Genomic DNA, 18,376 nt, shown 5'->3' with positions numbered 1-18,376 from the left:
GCAAAAATTTTTTTTTTGCGCTATAGTATATGTAACAAACGCAAACGTTACTTCGATAAACCTAATCTAAAGATCAAAATGACATCAGTTTGATCTACAGCTTCTAATTTCAGTACAGTTTCTTGCATTTCTCTATAAAAGTAAATCTTACATGACAGTAAAAACATAATCTCAACAAAGAAAGTAAAGAAATCGGTTAATGTTCATAGAGACGAGTTTCAGGTCGAAGCACGAAGCATACTTAATCAAGTTCGATTTATTCAGACCGAAAGTTTCGAAAAAAAGTGTCACTGAGTAAATCGACAATAGAACACAAAATTGTTTTGTGTGTCACAAAAAAGAAGCTAAAGGTTTTATTAAACGGTTGAAATGCAATAATTACAGTAAATAAAACGTGTTTGGACGAGACAAGCTGAGACGTGTCACATTACAAGCTTTCAGCTTGCGCTTGTAATTTCTTGCTAGCTAATTTGTATACGTAATATGCAAACACTTTCTTTTACGTATTTTGCTCTAACAATGTTACCGAAATTGATAAAATGTAAATTATTTTTGCAGAGCTTTCAAAACGATGTTGTGGATGAGATGATAAGTCATGATGTTATTCCACTGTTTCTTCAATATTTCATGATTTTAATTGATGATGGAAATGAATATCCAATTGACAGGTAGGCTGGCATTGCCAGCAAGCTGTTTGTTTATTTTTTTATTTTACTTAAGTTAATGCTAAAATTAAAAATGATTTCATCTATTTTTATACGTGTTTTATTTGAGCCAAAAAATGACATTTGAGGTAGTAAAGTATTTGCATTTACCTCTGTATTATTAATAGTCTAAATCAATGCAAATATGGTGGAAAGTAATAAAATCTTCTTTGCTTTCTTATAATAGATTTATTTATTAATTTTGAAAGGCTATATCGATTCGAAAGTGCTTTTCACTCGAATTTTTTTGGGTCATACATGATTCCACTTGAAATACCAGGTTGCTTTGCATAGGTCGTGGTTGGCATTTTTGCCTTTGCCAAACATACCTTCAACACCCACGCCCTGAAAGTTTATATTGGTTCATGCAAGGCGAAAGAAACTTTTTATACTTGGTCATTTTTAATTAATCTTGGTGATTATACTTGCATACATGCTTGATGCATCTCTTAATCATGACTAATTAGCGGGCTATTTTCATTTTAATTTCTCATACTAAATTGTTTTGTTGTTTTACTTAGCGTGAGATATGGATTCTTGGAAGTACTTAAAGGATTGGTGTTTAACATGACTGAAACTAGCTCAGAATTTTGCTTTGAATGTTGCAAGCAAGGTTTGATTACGTTGATGGCCGTACATTTGCAATATTTACAAGGCTTATTTTGGCTTCCATTGGAGGTACTAATGATTACCCTTACGCATAATCAACTACCATTACATTTTAAGGTACTCATTAATCTGAAAAACCTTTTAAGTTTGGCTACATTGACTTTCTTTGTTTCTAGTATTTCAACTTAGATATTAATTTTTTTAGGTGAAAGGTTATGCAGAACAAAAAGCTGTAGGTATTATGTACAACTGTGCAAAAAGACCAGAGCCTTTGATTTATGCAAAAGTACAAAACACCTTTGAAATAATGTCAGAATTTAGACACGAAATGGTCAAAGAAGTGGTAATTTAGCTTTATTGTAGCTTTACTTAAACTGAATATAATCAGAACGCATTGGAAAGTAAAATTTACGCAAAAAGTATCAACAATTCAAAAAACGTATTTAACAAAAAATCTTTTGAAAACAGCTGAATATCTGCGCTCGATACTAGTCTTAGGAACAATATTAGTTCTCACATCAATCACACTACATTATTTTCTGTTTGCATTGCATTGACACAGGGACCAGAAAGGATGGAATTTTTAACCTTCATTGCTTTTTCTGTGACTTACATGGCAGAGGAAGATCAGCTCGGTTCCTTGAAAGTCCATCAGTCTTTAATTAACTACATTGTGGAGGTTAGTATTTCAAAAGATGCTGGTAATTGATGTAATAACTTCAAAATACTTTGATAAAAATCTACGAGCTTTTATTACTTTTAATCTCATTTCTTCTATTTGGGAAACCAAATCAAAGAATATCAACAAAGCTGTTGCAAGCAATAAAGACATTAAGCTCAAAAGAGGAAGTTATTCGCTGTTGGAAATGTTTGATGGTTTAGCTCAGCTTGCTCGCAATGACGACAATGCAGCAGCAATTCTAAAATGTCCTGAATCCGTTGATTACATAACAAAATTTTTAAATTCAGGTAAAAATGGTTTATTTAAATAATAAACATGTTATGTTGGTTACAAAAAGCATGTCATTATTCATAATATTATTCAAATTTTGTTGAAAATATTAATTGATAATTTGTACATTTTTTCTATTTTATTTTTATTTCATAAAGCATTTTAAAAGCTAATCAGTAACTAACCATACCTTTACCATACGCAAATAGATCAAGAGTCAAACAGAAAAGCTTCCTTGCAACTAATCTGTAACATTTGTCAGTCGAAGAGAAACAAAGGGAAAGTTCAGAAGCAATTAGAACTGTTCGATCTACTGACAAATATGCGAATAAACGACCCAAACCAGTAAAACAATAAAACTTAATCTAAAATATACGATACTGCAGTAGCAAATGTGTTTTCAAAATATACGAAGCATAAAGGCGTGATCTTCCAAAGTTTTCTATAATTCAACAGAGAACTGACGTTTGATATTTGAACAAGAAGCATTGCCTCACCACAAAATTAATTACATAGCAACTAGTTTTAAATAATTTTGTTTTTGTATTTTAAGGGACCTCAGACTCATGGCGGATGAGACTTGTAAATTCCTATCTTCCCCAGCAGAAAAATCTTTATCAAAATTGTTTAAACTAAGAAAATAAACAACGTCAACCCATTTCAATAATCACATATCAGCAGAACTCGGAGTCATTGTCACAAGAAACAATGAAAATCGATGGGAAAGTAGCACACAAGCGGCATGATCTGAATGACGCTTTACAGTTTAAAAACTTACATTATTGTTTTAATTTTTTACACATGGCTTTATAATTTCACTGAGTTACACAAAATGATGTACAAAAATATTAGTGATTCTGCTTGAAAGACTCAATTAAAAGTTTTAATGCAAATCGCAAGAATTGATTATGCTTTATAATATTGAGTTTTTTCCGCTTTTTTTCGAAATCTGATTCTGAAATTTTCACCAGTATTTGTGTTGCTATTATTAAAATGGTTTATTTCTATAAATTGATTCTGTACATTTTTCAATTTTACTTTGTACTCATTTTATGTCCTTAGTCTTTTAGTAAACTTTTAAACTACAAACATGATGATCAACAGTTCCGGATAATATACATTTTGTGAAGTAAAAATTTAGAGAATGTATATTTTAAAATTTGTAAATATTTCATTTCATGAAATTTTGCAATTTTACGTGATCAATATTTGGATGTAAAGTGATTTTATCTCATGAATCATGTTACATTTGATCATATACATCATAAAGTATCACACATATCATATGATTTTATGCTAAAAGTAATTTGCTGATTTTGTAGTTTGCTTTGAATCGACAAGCGATAAATAAACATAAATAAAACTGTCTCTCTTTGGCAACCAAAAATAGCGCTTCTAGTTGCAGCAAATATAGATTTATGACAGACTTTAGTTGAAAAAAATGTTACATGCATAAACAAATTTTAATACTCCTGCCCCGGTCTAAAGTCGCTCGTTATGGAAAACAGGTGTTAAGCGCGAAACGCTTAATAGATTTAACAGATAAACAAGATAGCGAAACTATTACACCTACTACAACTCTGACATTTTATTATGCAGAAACGTATTTTGTAATGTTTATTATTAAATAAAATGTCATGACATAATTACACTTAAAATATTTGCCACAGTGTTCATGATTTTGGTATTGACGGGGATTTTAGAGAAATAAAAGCCGTCAAAATTTTTGCCTCGCAGTAATAATTTTTCAGGCATAAATGTTCGACAACTTATGCTCAGCAACGTTGTTGTTTGTAATATTTCGGGCAAGCCGTTAACGATGAGTTTGTGGACTTTGTAGACAGTTTCCAGTTCGAGCTAGATCCAAGTAATTAAAACAGTAAATATATCAACTAAGTGTTTTTCAAAGCCAGGAATCAAGCAATGATATGTCGTCGCTCAGTTTAAGTCGTGCAAAGTAAAAAGTTCAATGCAGCATCACAAATTCCTTTTGTTTAATGTCCAGTATACCGTTGTCTCGCAAGTAACATTCCTTTGTTTTCAAAATTTGGTGTGTTTAGTTACATCGTGATATAACTCAAATCGTTCAGTTTCATGTCACTGAAATTTTGCAGATCGATTTCCACACAACCGATCCCATTCGTTTCTTTTATGCTTTTTATAGATTTGTGCAATGTAAGCCAGAAGTATTATTGGAAATATGAAACAAAAGGGCGGTGAGGTATAAGTGTTATATTTCGTATTTCAATAATGCGTTCCGATAGACTCCATTTTTTCTTTCTGTTAATTGCTTTTTATGTCGACCATTAAGGCGTTTCTTTTCAACGTTAGTTGTCGCTAACGAGCTACCTCGACCTTTCAGTAAATCTTGTGTGTTTAGTCCATTAGACAACCTTTTTATATAGCCTACTGTAAGATTACTCTTTTTCCTGCCAAACATTTTTTAAGCAATACAGTTTGTTTCTGATGGTTATCATCGGTCTACGGTTTGCATGCTCGGTTGTCTGCATAGCAACCAAAGTGTAAGTAATTCCATGTGCAAAATACGCAAGTCAAGAATGCAACTCAACTAAATGCGACCACAGGTCAGTTTTTGGTCGGTTTCTTAGCTCTTCTTCGCAATACTGAAGACAACAGAGCAGGTTAACGCTGGAATCTACAGTCTTAAATGTACAGTTTGAGTTGGAACTTTTCACAGCCTTCTTGAGCCTTGGATAAAGTTCAGTCTCATGTATTTGCCATTATGCTCAAAAATATAACACAACTAGCAACCTAGATTTTTTAGAATCAAAAATCAAATCATGGATTATCAAAACGTTTCACATCTCACCGACTTTACCAAACATCGGTCTTTAATTATCAAGAAAAACCTCAATTAAAATTAATTAAAACAATTAAATTTATATTGCGGTATACAGTATTGGTATACTATCTACATATTTACATATCCTACATACTATATAGTATACTATCTTAGTCAAAAACTGGTTGTACGTCCATAGGACACTCACTAATGGGTTCGTCATTCGGCCATCACAAGTGCAAACGTAAATAAGCCAAACCAGCGAAATAAAAGGTCAATTTGTGTATTTTTTTTAAGTTAGTTTAACTGTTTGAAATTCGCCTTGTCTGAACGAGTACTAGATACTTTTTTGAGCATTAGCATGTAGGCGATTATGACTCTTTGAACATAGTTTACAATCACTCGTACAATCGTTAAACATTCGTAAACCTAAGCATGAGGACCTATAACTTCTTTGTTTGCGTAACGCCGCAAACTCGATGGCAGCAACGAACAGCACGATAAAGTTGATATGTCAACGTTGTCGCTAAAACTTGTCTTTCAACAAACATTGAGAGTAACCATTACGCTTGAATAGCTTACATGTGTTTGCGGAACGACAGTGCAAAGCTGTTATTTAAAGTAAATCCAATGGAGGTTTTTCCTGTCATCTAAAATATTTTATGTTATCAGAAGTTTACAGATATTTCAGTCAAGCAAACACAGCCGTATAGTCTAGGAATCTAAAAGGTTTAAGTTAGTTAAACAATTAAAAGCTTTCGAGGTGGCGACTTTTGTTTGGTGACAGAGTAACCTGGCAGGAAGAGAGAGTTCACCTGTAGTAAGCAGCTCAATAAAATCTGCTGACTGCAGGCTATAACTAAGGTTACTTGGACATCACACTTCCCTGAACACAGGAAGTCCGCAAACACAGGAAGTCCGCTTTAATGCGTAAATGTAGTTACACTGCTGCATTGAATAAAGGAAACAACCTTGCAGCCGTAGTTTGTCAGAAACGGACTGAGATATATTAAGAAGTGTATCAAAAAGATTGAGCAAACAATAAAATTTCAGTTTTTAAGCGATTTATCTAACTCTCTTCAAAATCAATCGAGCCTACATAGTCGTGTTGTTATGGTAATAAAATGAAGAACTTTTACTAAAGTCTCTGAGGGTACTAGTACTATTTAAACTGTTGGATGGCGAAAGAAAACTGCTAGAAAGCTGCAGCTTAAACTTTTAGTAACATTTTATATTTCAAATGTGATGATATGTTGTGGTTTTAAGTTCAGTTTTCTTACGAAATAAACGTATTGCTATCCTTATTGGGCAAAATGCCAGCGGAGCATATTTGGAACAAAGCCAAGACTGCTTTGGTGTTTTATGTCAATGGGCGAAAGGTGACTTAGTTTGTCGATATAAGGTGCTTGTTCAAGGGACACTTTAAGTTTTCTACTCTTCCCATTGTCACTTAGCACAAGGCTTCTCAAACTATGGGTCGTGTCTAAAATTTGAGGTCGCAAAATGTATTTTTTGGATCCTGAAACAAATTCAACTTTCATAAGTTGAATTGTTTTTTGGTATTTTTTTTGCTTTTCCTTTTCCATTACGCAGTTCATTTGTTAATGATTTACTGAACAGCTAATTTCATAAATTGTTTGCGTTTGCATGATGTCGCCATAGACAAAAATAGCACTTGATATTTGTGATGGGACGTTTATTGTTTTAATATCATTAACATGTAGGCCACCCATCAAGAGGTCGCACAGAAATTTCTTTTCTAAAATGGGGTCACACAACAAAAATGTTTCAGAAGCCCTGACTTAGTATATGCTTTGTGTGGGTACTTTATCAAATTATTTGGCAACCATAGCTACATTGTCCCTAAAATCATAAACTGCGTTATTGACACGAAATGGCTAATGCACTTTCCCATGGATACATTGTTATTCAAGTCATTTGCTAATACTAATACTTTGATAAACCTATTAATTATAAATGAATATAATTTAACAGCTAACATTGAAGATTGTTATGTGCTCGTGTTAGGTTAAAATTCGTAAATGGAAAATAGAGTGTAAGCAAATCTTTAAAAATCCCTTTTGCAGGTTACAGATGAAAGCGCAGATCCTGAAATTTCTCTTTTAACTTATTTGAGAACAAAGCGTAAGTGATCGCGCAATTTGCAGTGAAAAATTCTCACTTAAACTATGAAAATTTGAAAACAAAGCATAAAAGGATGTACGAATCAATAGCTTTTTCAGCCAAATTGTTTACGTTTAAAGTAAAATACGGTTTTATTTTGACAAAACATTACAATGTTTATTCTTGTTGTTGTATTTTAGTTAGATTGACCGGTACCAAGCTAGGATGCGGGGAAGGAGGCTGTGGAGCTTGCACTGTCATGGTGTCCAGATGGAGCCGCTATGAAGGAAGAATAATGTGAGTATACAGATAGGAAGTTCTGAAAGTTTTTACACTGATATGTCTTCGACCATAATCTAAAGCGATGTAAGAAGCAACACTTGTTTTATATTAATTTCTACGTAGGTTACGATCAATATGTCGTTTGCGAGGGTTTAATTTTTTGGATACATGTAAAACGTTCTACTAAACTGTCATGGTACTGTCTATGAGTCTTGTTTTGCGCTAAACAAAAGCAAATGCGTTATTTTCATTTTATAGTCACATTTCCGTTAATGCCTGCCTAGCACCTGTTGTATCAATGCATGAATGTGCGGTTACAACGATAGAAGGGATTGGAAGCACAAAAACAAAGCTTCACCCAGTTCAGGTCATGTTATAAGTGCAATGCATTCATGACTTGTATGTCTTCAATTAACCTACAATTTAATTTTTGTTAAATTCAGTGGTTTACTAAAAGTACAAATGCAAATTATAAATCAACTTCAAATCAACAAAATTTTATGCTATCTAAAACAGGAACGTCTGGCTGATTTTCATGGATCGCAATGTGGTTTTTGTACTCCTGGCATTGTTATGTCTATGTACACATTGTTACGTAACAAAGAAGGTCCAACGTCACGTGACATCGAAATGTCACTTCAAGGAAATCTGTGTCGATGTACAGGTTATCGACCAATATTGAGTGGTAAGCTTGCTGACGTGATGCAGCACTTTTTGCCAAATAATAACCAACTTAACCGACTTCTACTGCAGTATTTTAAATACTTACATTAGGCCTATATATAATGCTATGGAAGTCTAAACTTGGCTCTGTTTTGTCTAGCATTTAACACATTTGCCAAGCCGTTACCACCAGGCGCTTCGGGTTGCCCTTTGGGCGCAAATTGTTGCCAAAACAAGCAAAATGGTTGCGACAGTTGAGTATATGACAATTCATATTGACTTAGTTAACATGGCTTTTGATCAGTTGCATCATAAATGAATATCTTGTAGATCTAGTTGTAAATGGAGACGTCAAAGTTGAAGATAGTGACGTAAAGAACCCGTGTCAATATGCTCCTCATGACTCAACCCAGGAACCAATATTTCCTCCAGAATTATTGGTAAACAATTTTTCCTGCAGTACCTGTTTAATTGGACCTTATAAATTTTAGAATAAAATTGAAAACTATTAATCAAAATTTTTAAGATTATAATTCTTTTTCGGAGGGCAACGCTGGATGAACTTTTAGCATTTTTTAGCTGACTTTAAGCTAATTCAATGATGATCTGGATTTTATCCACTACATTAGCACCCATTAATTAATTTTGTATTAAACAAGGTATAATTGAAACACTGAAGTAATGAAAAACATTTTTGAAAGAAAATTTTCAAGCAAACTAAACGATGCCGAAAATGTTAAGTTAATATTTTCTCTGATCATGAGAAGAAAACTTACTTTGAAGGACTAAAAGTTGGTAATTTGTTTACAGATAGCAAGTCAACAAGAATCTTCGGAGGTTATAAAATTTGTTGGAGAACGCGTCACGTGGTACAGACCAATCACATTAGCTCAATTAACCGATTTGAAGGAAAAATATCCACGAGCACATCTCGTTGTCGGCAACACTGAGATCGGAATTGAGACTTGGGTCAAAGGTCACCACCATCCTGTCATAATTAGTCCTGCTTACGTAGACGAGTTGACGACCATATCTATCAATGAAACAGGTTTCTGTTAAAGTGAGGGGAAAATCCAAAAATAATTTGGCCTTAAAACAAACAACATTAATCAGTAACCTACTGGTCAAGAATTTGTACTAATATGTATAGTGGTTAAGCAGTAATTGCCAAAATTGTATCGCAAATTTGATTATGACGAAAACCCCAGTGATTATGACGTCATAATACCATAAATATATCTGATGTCTGTGGTTTATATCAGGTACAGTTGGCTAGATGACGCGTTGTGAATAGAATACGTCTCCATAGGTAGGTGATTAGTAGCAGATAATTTTTATTTTCAGCATAGGAATATCACAGATAAGCATATATAAACTGGCAAAACATTCTTGTTTTTACCTCGGTTACCGGTACCGAATTAGGCTAGCGCCAGCAGCCCAGACTACACTGTACCGGTACTCTACTGTCGGTTAGCATTTGCTTTAACCAGTACATATAGGCTAGACACGAACGCTAAGGTAGTTTAGGGTTATTTAAGGGAAAAGTCCCTGTTATACACATAAGTACGTTGTAGTTATACCTATTCTTCTTTATTTGTTTGTTCCAGAAAATATTCTATTTATACTTGATCCAAAAAACCGAGTCATCCCTATTGTTTCTTCTAGTGTGACGTAATAAGAACCGCCACCCTCGTCACAATTAAGCAATGAGGTTGTGTTTTCCACTTATTTATAGCAATAACTGCTTAACCACTACATATTAGTACAAATTCTTTCACCAGTATATTTACTAGTCACAACTAATCTTTGATTTAAGGCCAACTTGTTTTTGGACTTGCCCCTCACTTGAAGTATATAGCTTTGTTAGGGTACGTTTTATTTTTTGAAGAATAGGGCGACAGGTAAAGTTTCTATCAACTGATACAAAGTTTTTTTCAATAAGGTATTCCTCTTGAATTCCATTCTTATCACTTCAAAGTAGCGTTAACTTTGTAGCGACCGTTGGGTGTTTGTTTGGTTTGTCGCTGGTTGGCGCCCTCGGGACGTTCTCAGCATGTATTGATTTCTGCACTGCACGTTCGTTTCACCACGCCATTCGCTTTCTGCTTTGCTTGCGCACACAGGACAGATGATTCGATTAAAGTCTTAAACTAAGATGGTTGTGTTTTAACTTTTAATATATGAGCGAAGGTAGCTTACAACTGTAACAGCAGCCTTCTGAGTCAGGAGTCAGCAACGGATTAACCTAACAACGTAACAGCTTTAGCCTTCGCCATAACTTTTTATAAGGTTACATATGTTGACATTACGATTGTAAACACTTGTTTAAATGGTTCCTTTTATAGACGTTTATTCGACTGGACATTTAGAATGTGTGTTTTGTACGACAGGCGTAACCATCGGTGCTTCATGTACGCTGACGCAAATATGTCACCAACTGACGCAAATAACAACGGAAAGACCAGCTTATCAGACCCAGCCAATGAAAGCTGTCCTTGATGCACTTCATTGGTTTGCTGGAGATCAAATACGGAATGTTGCAGTAAGTAATCTCACTTTTACTTTTAGGACTTAGCACAAACGTCTTACTTTTCTAACAACATGAACTCACACTGGGTCGAAAATGGAGTTCTTATACGTGCTGTTTGCATAAAGGAAATTTCTTGCACATTATATTTGGATCAAGCTAAAATGTAGCAAGTATTGTTTCGACACACTCTGCATAACAGAAATCAGAAAGATATCCTGGTAAATAAAAGCACTTTTAGGTGTTAGGAGGAAACGTCATGACAGCAAGTCCCATATCTGACCTTAACCCCATTCTAATGGCTTGCGAGAGCGAGGCAAAGTTCATGCTTCATTCCCGAGGTGAACGAACTTTGAAAATGGATCAAGATTTTTTCCCGAGTTATAGAAAGACTGCAGCTATGCCTGGAGAAGTTCTAAAGTCCATCACTCTTCCTTTTACAACAAAAGTATTTCACCGTGTGTTTCGCATTGCCATAGTTCATGAGATCTGCAAACCATTTTGAAACGTTTTTTGTAAAGCACACATAATCTAACATTCTTCTTTAGTATATACAGTTGATATCATCATCGTACTTTTGTATTAGAACGAATATTTAAAGTTCTACATGCAATCCAAACGACGAGAAGACGACATATCTATAGTAAACGTCGCAATGAGGGTAAAGTTTAACTCTAAAACTCGGAAAGTCCAAACGTTTGTTGCAGCATTTGGTGGCATGGCAGCAACAACATTCATGTCAGCTGGAATGATGGAAAACATGAAAGAAAGGTATTAGCTGAATTAAAAAATCTTTCCACCCATAAATTTTAATGACATATTTCGAGTCATATACAAAACCATCGACACAAATAACCAAAAACGTAAATGTTTAAATTTAGATATTGAAAAGTTGAATTTTTTGCTCTAGGGAATGGGATGAAAGCTTGCAGGAGGATGGAATTAGATGGCTTGCTGAGGACTTGCCTCTTACACTGAGTACTCCTGGAGGAATGGTGGAGTACAGAGAAGCTCTCGCAGCCAGTTTTTTCTTTAAGTTCTTTGTCCATGTGAAGGAATGTTTGATCAAGGACGGAATATCCAAAGTAAATTTGGCATTATTGCTTTGTTTTGAATAAATCTTACAATGAATTTCCTTTCTAAGTTTCTTTGTGTGACAATAGCAGGTTGTCTTGTCAGTTGAAGAAACGTCTACGCAAGTTCCTCTGGGTGGGGATTATTATGGACGCTTGAACACACAAACATATGAAGATGTAAAGTTCTGTAAACATCATATCAAATGATATTGAATGTTCCACAATAAACTTTCCTCAATATTTATGCGTACTTGAAAGGTGCCGGCAGAACAACCGGCTGATGATCCCGTCGGAAGGCCAATGAAGCATCTTTCAGCTGTAAAGCAAGTGACCGGAGAAGCAATTTATTTAGATGACATTCCACATTATGCTGGTAAGAAGAAATTGCACATTGCAATACTTTCCTTGGGCTGCTGGAAACGACAATTAGTTCAAAAGTAGGCCATAGTTTGAAGCTAAGCGGATACAAGCAGCGTAATATTTTACAAAAGTTTGCTCTTTAATAGATGAATTGTATTTGTGCTTGGTGACAAGTACAAGAGCTCATGCCTACATTCGAGGTGTTAATATTGACGAAGCAATAGGAACACCAGGCTTTGTCACCTACGTAGATTATCGTGACGTACCTGGTTCCAATAATGTTGGAATTGATAAACAGGATCAAGTTTTTGCCAAAGAAAAAGTGAATATTTTACTATTTTGGCTTTTTTGACATTTTATTGACCTGTCGTAAAATGATCAATGTTGTGTTTATGTTGAGTGACTGTCGCTCTTCTTTCAACTCAGCTGTTCCAGAAGCCACATAAAACGTAATTGTGATGAAAAACTTTGATTCAGGTGACCTATGTGGGTCATGTCATTGGTGCTGTGGTTGCAGATAATAATGCGCATGCGCAAAGGGCAGCCAGACTAGTGACCGTTGAGTATGAAGACATAACGCCAAGAATAATAACAATTGAGGTAAAGGTTGTTGGGATCAAAACAATTACAAGAGACCGAAATTGTCAAAATATATTCTAATTAATATTTTACCTGAAACTTCCATTTTACAGCAAGCAATAGAGCATGAGTCTTATTTCCAACCAGTCAGCAAAATGATTCAGGGAGACGCTGAGACTGTGATGGAATCCTGTGATCACGTTATTAGTGGCGAATGCAGGTTAATAGAAGTTCGACTGTATACATTGACTGGTTCATATCTAAATTTTTGTAGACACCAATCTTGTAAAAAATAAATGCAGGTAAATAAAAATGTAATGGTGTATATTGATTTGCCATATATTTGTATAGACAACTAATCTGGCAATTAATACAAAATCGCGTTATTAACACTGGAAAAGTATTTTGGTCTCATTTTTAATTAAATTTGTCTATTTTTTTTTAACTCACCACGATATTTTCGTAGAATTGCTGGCCAAGAGCATTTCTACCTGGAAACGCAAGCATGTCTTGCAGTGCCGAAGGGAGAGGACGGAGAAATGGAAATATTTGCTTCCTCACAAAATCCCTCAGGTCTACAATTGAATGTAAGTGATAAGTTCGAAACTATTCAACATAATCAAGGAATGTATCGCAAATATATGTATACAGTAAGTTTTTAGTTTTTATAGTTAATTGCCTACAAACTTCTACTTAATATCTTAACATTTACTTGAAATCAACGTAGATAAGCAGACAATACACATTATGTCCTTGAATCATGTCTTGCCTTAAACATCAAATTCATTTAGATTATTTGGAATGTCACTGTATAATAAGTGTTGTTAGGCTGCACGGGCTCTAGGGGTCCAATGCAATAAAATAGTCGTAAGAGTAAAAAGGATGGGCGGAGGATTTGGAGGAAAGGAAACAAGATACAACGTTCTCTCAAATCCTGTAGTTGTGGCCGCAAACAAGCAAGTTAAATGCTCTCTTAATGTTTACAAAAATTTGAAAAGAATACCATAATGTTTGTATAATAGTTTTGTATGACGTGGCCAAAGAATTCACGCTTTGTCTGAACTTGGCAGGTGCGGAAAGCCAGTGAGATGTATGCTAACCAGACAGGAAGACATGCTCATAACTGGACAACGCCATGCCTTCCTTTCTAAATATAAGGTAAGTTAGTTTGTTCCGGTTTTAAAACTGTAAGCAACATCAGAGAACGAAACTGAAGACATTGTGTTTGAACATTGATGCTTTACCTATCTGCTGATGCTTCTTTACCTATACTGTATAAAAACAATATGTTTCTTTTTTCAATAGGTTGGTTTTAATCAGGAAGGGAAAATTTTAGCTCTAAAGAATAATTTGTACTCAAACTGCGGAAACACTTTGGATAACTCTTCCGGTGTGATGGACCGTGCCTTGTTCCACTCGGATAATTGTTACAGGTTGAATTAAAACTAATAATATTTGTCGATTGTTCGGTTCAGTGCGGCATTCTTTCTGTGGTCTTTTGAACTTATGATAGATATCTGCATGTAGAAGTTTATTAAGTATAATGCGCGTTTGCGTTTAAGCGAAAATTAGGTACAAAATTCCAAATTCTTGCACAGAAGTTAAGTTAACTTATCAAAGAAATAACATGTAATTTTAGAATACCAAATGTTAGCCTTAAAGGCGTCATGTGTCGCACCAATATTGCGTCCAACACGGCGTTTCGTGGATTCGGTGGACCGCAGAGCATGCTTGTTGTAGAAGAATGGATCACTAGAGTGGCCGCAGTATTAAAACTGGATCCAGAAAAGGTGAAAAATTCGACTTGCTTACGTCATTATGTTAAATGTATTTATGCATTTTTAGTCTTTTTTATCGAATGTCAGTCATAGTTAATGACATCATATATAGCAGGGGTGGCCAGACCTGCTTCCTGCTCGAGCCGCATATTACCAATTCGAGCTTTAAAAGAGCCGCAACACAAACACAATAAAAAATACGAATTTATTCACTCACAACGAAGTGTAGCTATTGATAAACATTAGTGCTGCGTGGTGATACTATGAGTCTCCACCTGGGCTTCACCAACTCTTTATGCAATTATTAGTGTAACCGTAACCAAGACTTAAAACTAGGTCAACCCTGAGGTACAGCTTCAAACTGACAGTTTACTTAACTACAGTGTACAAGTTAGCACACTTCTGTACAATAATGTCCTTTTTGGAGTGTAATTTGATTATTACTAACAATGAGTCCATTGTTACTACGTGTGATAGAACGCATTGTTTCATAATCTGATCAAACAACTCGTCTAGACCGGGAAAATGCATGTCTAATTCAACAATGCAAATTCATTAAAGAGCCGCAATTAAAGGCTCAAAGAGCCGCATGCGGCTCGAGAGCCGCAGTTTGGCTACCCCTGATATATAGCATAAATTGCACAGTAACCTAACTTTATACTGTTGTTATAAGAAAAATTGATATTTTTTAGTAACAAAACCGTCTGATCATTAATGTTGTTTGTCGTTTTTAAACCAGATTAGAGCAATGAATATGTATGAGGAAGGGGATTTAACTCACTTTGCTCAAAAGCTTGACAATTTCTTTGTGAGAAGATGCTGGCAAGAATGCATGCAACGTGCAAATTTCGACAAACGAAAAGCAGAGATCAAAACCTACAACAAGAAAATGAGGTTAACAAAGAAGGTTAAATTTTTGCAACAAAGTGTTCAAAGCTGCTCAATGTCAGCAGTGCTCATCTTTTAGTTACGTTTTTTTTTCTTTAACCACGGTTTGTGACAGTTTACAATTTTTATAACATAGGTGGCGCAAACGAGGCATTTCGTGTGTTCCAACAAAATTTGGCATCTCTTTCGAAGAAAACTATCTCAACCAGGCTGGGGCACTGGTGCATGTTTACAGAGACGGATCAGTTCTAGTTACTCATGGAGGAACCGAAATGGGACAGGGGCTACACACGAAAATGATTCAAGTTAGTATTCTGATATACTATAATATCCTACACAAGTTAAGCGTTGAAAAAATAACTACGACCTTTAAATTTACAGATTGCAAGCCGCTGCTTAGGCGTACCACATGCAATGATACATCTTTCTGAAACAAGCACCAGCACCGTTCCAAATGCATCTGGTACCGCTGCCAGTGTAAGCTCTGATACCAACGGCATGGCTGTAAAGGTGCAAAGCTGATCATTTAGAGTACTGGTAGTTCATTTTTTTCAAGAAAAAACGGATTAATAATAACATACAATAAATATAATATTGTTAATATTTGTTATATCTATTATTGTTAATACTGCCCATAATTTGTTTTGAAACAAGTAAATCCACAACAAGGTTGTTTTTAAGAACAAAAACTTGTTTCCAACAGAATGCATGCGAAGTAATCGTGTCAAGACTTCAGCCTATTCAGTCCAAGTACCCAGAGTTAAGTTGGAATGAAACAATCGAAAAGGCCTATTTTGAGCAAATCAGCCTTTCTGCAACTGGATTCTACAGGTATAAAGGCTTAACGTTGATATAATACATGTACGTTGCACGGTTAAAAGAGATATTTTGAATTATCAAAGACTTGCAGTTTATTTACATTTTTTTTGCTACTTAACTGTAGGCCTATATTTAATCTAACTTATGTGAACAATTAGTTTAATGATCAAGAAGTTTATAATTTTAATGATCCAACTGGTTATTTTTCATGGATGATGTATATAGCTGGTTGTCAAACTACCTTTTTAATTTCACTTCATAGTTTTTCGTGTTTTTGTTTATTTATCTCTTCACTGCCTTTAATTTTAGTAACTTTCCTTTCAGAATCCCTGATCTCTTTTGGGATTGGGACAGGGAAAGCGGGAAGATTGGAAAATCAAAACGGTTCAGTTACTTTACATACGGTGCAGCGGTGTCTGAAGCTGAAATTGACTGCTTGACTGGAGATCACATCGTGCTCAGAACTGACATCGTCATGGATTTGGGAAGAAGTCTTAATCCAAGCATCGACATTGGACAGGTGAGGTATTTTGTCGTGATAGCTTAATACTGGTACTGGTTATCATTTATAACTGACCTAAAAGATGTTTTTGATATCAATAAATTAAGTCAAAATATATCGTGTGTGAAACATTCAGACGACTAGAAAGAAAAAGAACTATTTGTTCTTAGATCGAAGGAGCTTTTACTCAAGGGTATGGAATGATGACTTTGGAAGAACCGCTTTACTCGCCAAAAGGAGAAATGCTCACAAGAGGACCAGGAACTTACAAGATTCCCGGTTTCGGGGATTGCCCTAAAGAGTTCAACGTACATTTGCTGAGAGATGTATCCAACAAGCAAGCAATATTTTCATCGAAGGTACAACTGTTTGCAGTTAGCAGTAATGTAGTTGAAGTACATTAACTTAATAAGACCTTAAACTGCATACTTCCATATATTCTTAGGCCGTCGGTGAACCGCCACTTTTTTTAGCGTCATCGGTTCTCTTTGCGATAAAAGACGCGATTGGTTACGCCAGAGAAGACTCGGGATTGCCAAGAGAGTTCCGACTGGATTCTCCCGCGTCAGCAGAACGTATTAGAATGTCTTGCGCTGACCGCTTCACCAAACAGGTTTGTTCAAAGCAAACTTAATCATAACTCAACATAGGAACACATTTAATGATTTTGTAAGAACTATAGTAATATCACCTTCTTGACATTTCTCGATTAACCAATATTTTTGGCTTTCAGCACGCGTCACATTCAACAAATGAAGAGAAACTGACCCCATGGTCTATCCAAGCATAAATTTGTATGCTTGTATTTTAATGTTGGCAGTTGTTGTTAATTTCATGTTATAGAGATTGTAATACTTGTTCGAAAAATGGATAAGATGTAACTGTATAACTGCCATCATGTTCCATCTTGCACAAAACAATTTTACTGTATATGTGTGACGAAAATATGTCACGTGTTATTTATAGTATCTTATATTTTACCGTTTTTATGGTGCGTTAATTTTCTGCTTGATGTGCGATGATTACTTCACGGTGTTTTGGTTTTAGCTGATTACCTGCGATTAATTATCGTTGCTCTCACGTTTAGTGCGCTCTTATCCTATCAATAGTTTGGCACCTCACCTTTTGCATTCTGTAAAATCCGTTGTTAAGTGATTTAAGGAGGTCGGTTTGGTTTTGATTGTGGGGGCTGTTTAATGAAATAAATTGCTTTCTTGGGTTTTATTGATGATGTCGCCATTCACCGTGAATGTGAGAAAACAGCCTGGCACCAGAAGGCAAGAATTTTCGGTTACGTATGTATCTGTAATTTCTTTCCACAATTAACAGCTTCTGTAATTAAACAGCAAAAATTTTTTTTTGCGCTATAGTATATGTAACAAACGCAAACGTTACTTCGATAAACCTAATCTAAAGATCAAAATGACATCAGTTTGATCTACAGCTTCTAATTTCAGTACAGTTTCTTGCATTTCTCTATAAAAGTAAATCTTACATGACAGTAAAAACATAATCTCAACAAAGAAAGTAAAGAAATCGGTTAATGTTCATAGAGACGAGTTTCAGGTCGAAGCACGAAGCATACTTAATCAAGTTCGATTTATTCAGACCGAAAGTTTCGAAAAAAAGTGTCACTGAGTAAATCGACAATAGAACACAAAATTGTTTTGTGTGTCACAAAAAAGAAGCTAAAGGTTTTATTAAACGGTT

General features: G+C 35.0%; 2 protein-coding genes across 2 annotated transcripts; both read left to right on the top strand.

Annotated features, from left to right (window-relative positions):
- The first annotated feature begins 560 nt into the window (after nt 1-560).
- Nucleotides 561-3,631, top strand: LOC143451286 (uncharacterized). Its single transcript, XM_076951730.1, has 7 exons — nt 561-668; nt 1,226-1,382; nt 1,519-1,656; nt 1,876-1,992; nt 2,111-2,282; nt 2,475-2,610; nt 2,819-3,631. The coding sequence occupies exons 1-7, from the start codon at nt 586-588 to the stop codon at nt 2,907-2,909; spliced, it is 894 nt and encodes a 297-aa protein (XP_076807845.1). The 5' UTR covers nt 561-585; the 3' UTR covers nt 2,910-3,631.
- Nucleotides 3,632-6,314: 2,683 nt separating this feature from the next.
- On the top strand, nt 6,315-17,885 carry LOC143451295 (xanthine dehydrogenase/oxidase-like). Its single transcript, XM_076951741.1, has 30 exons — nt 6,315-6,447; nt 7,156-7,213; nt 7,393-7,489; nt 7,733-7,841; nt 7,991-8,159; nt 8,298-8,390; nt 8,468-8,577; nt 8,948-9,185; nt 10,528-10,679; nt 10,906-11,112; nt 11,251-11,435; nt 11,575-11,749; nt 11,831-11,917; nt 11,999-12,113; nt 12,247-12,422; nt 12,578-12,700; nt 12,793-12,899; nt 13,146-13,266; nt 13,508-13,635; nt 13,750-13,837; nt 13,985-14,112; nt 14,319-14,469; nt 15,197-15,351; nt 15,482-15,650; nt 15,727-15,855; nt 16,049-16,176; nt 16,489-16,684; nt 16,837-17,025; nt 17,112-17,279; nt 17,400-17,885. The coding sequence occupies exons 1-30, from the start codon at nt 6,382-6,384 to the stop codon at nt 17,454-17,456; spliced, it is 4,074 nt and encodes a 1,357-aa protein (XP_076807856.1). The 5' UTR covers nt 6,315-6,381; the 3' UTR covers nt 17,457-17,885.
- Nucleotides 17,886-18,376: the final 491 nt, after the last annotated feature.

The sequence above is a fragment of the Clavelina lepadiformis genome, chromosome 4, assembly GCF_947623445.1.
Source record: "Clavelina lepadiformis chromosome 4, kaClaLepa1.1, whole genome shotgun sequence".
NCBI lineage: Eukaryota > Metazoa > Chordata > Ascidiacea > Aplousobranchia > Clavelinidae > Clavelina > Clavelina lepadiformis.
This window is presented reverse-complemented; position numbering and strand designations above follow the sequence as displayed.

Excerpts from the sequence above, each read along its gene's own strand:
- LOC143451286 (XM_076951730.1), top strand. The coding sequence starts at position 586 with ATGATAAGTCATGATGTTATTCCACTGTTTCTTCAATATTTCATGATT. Across the intron at positions 669-1,225 it reads AATGAATATCCAATTGACAG|CGTGAGATATGGATTCTTGG; the intron begins GTAGGCTGGCAT and ends TGTTTTACTTAG. Across the intron at positions 2,283-2,474 it reads AACAAAATTTTTAAATTCAG|ATCAAGAGTCAAACAGAAAA; the intron begins GTAAAAATGGTT and ends ATACGCAAATAG.
- LOC143451295 (XM_076951741.1), top strand. The coding sequence starts at position 6,382 with ATGCCAGCGGAGCATATTTGGAACAAAGCCAAGACTGCTTTGGTGTTT. Across the intron at positions 7,842-7,990 it reads CAAAGCTTCACCCAGTTCAG|GAACGTCTGGCTGATTTTCA; the intron begins GTCATGTTATAA and ends TATCTAAAACAG. Across the intron at positions 11,436-11,574 it reads ATGGAAAACATGAAAGAAAG|GGAATGGGATGAAAGCTTGC; the intron begins GTATTAGCTGAA and ends TTTTTGCTCTAG.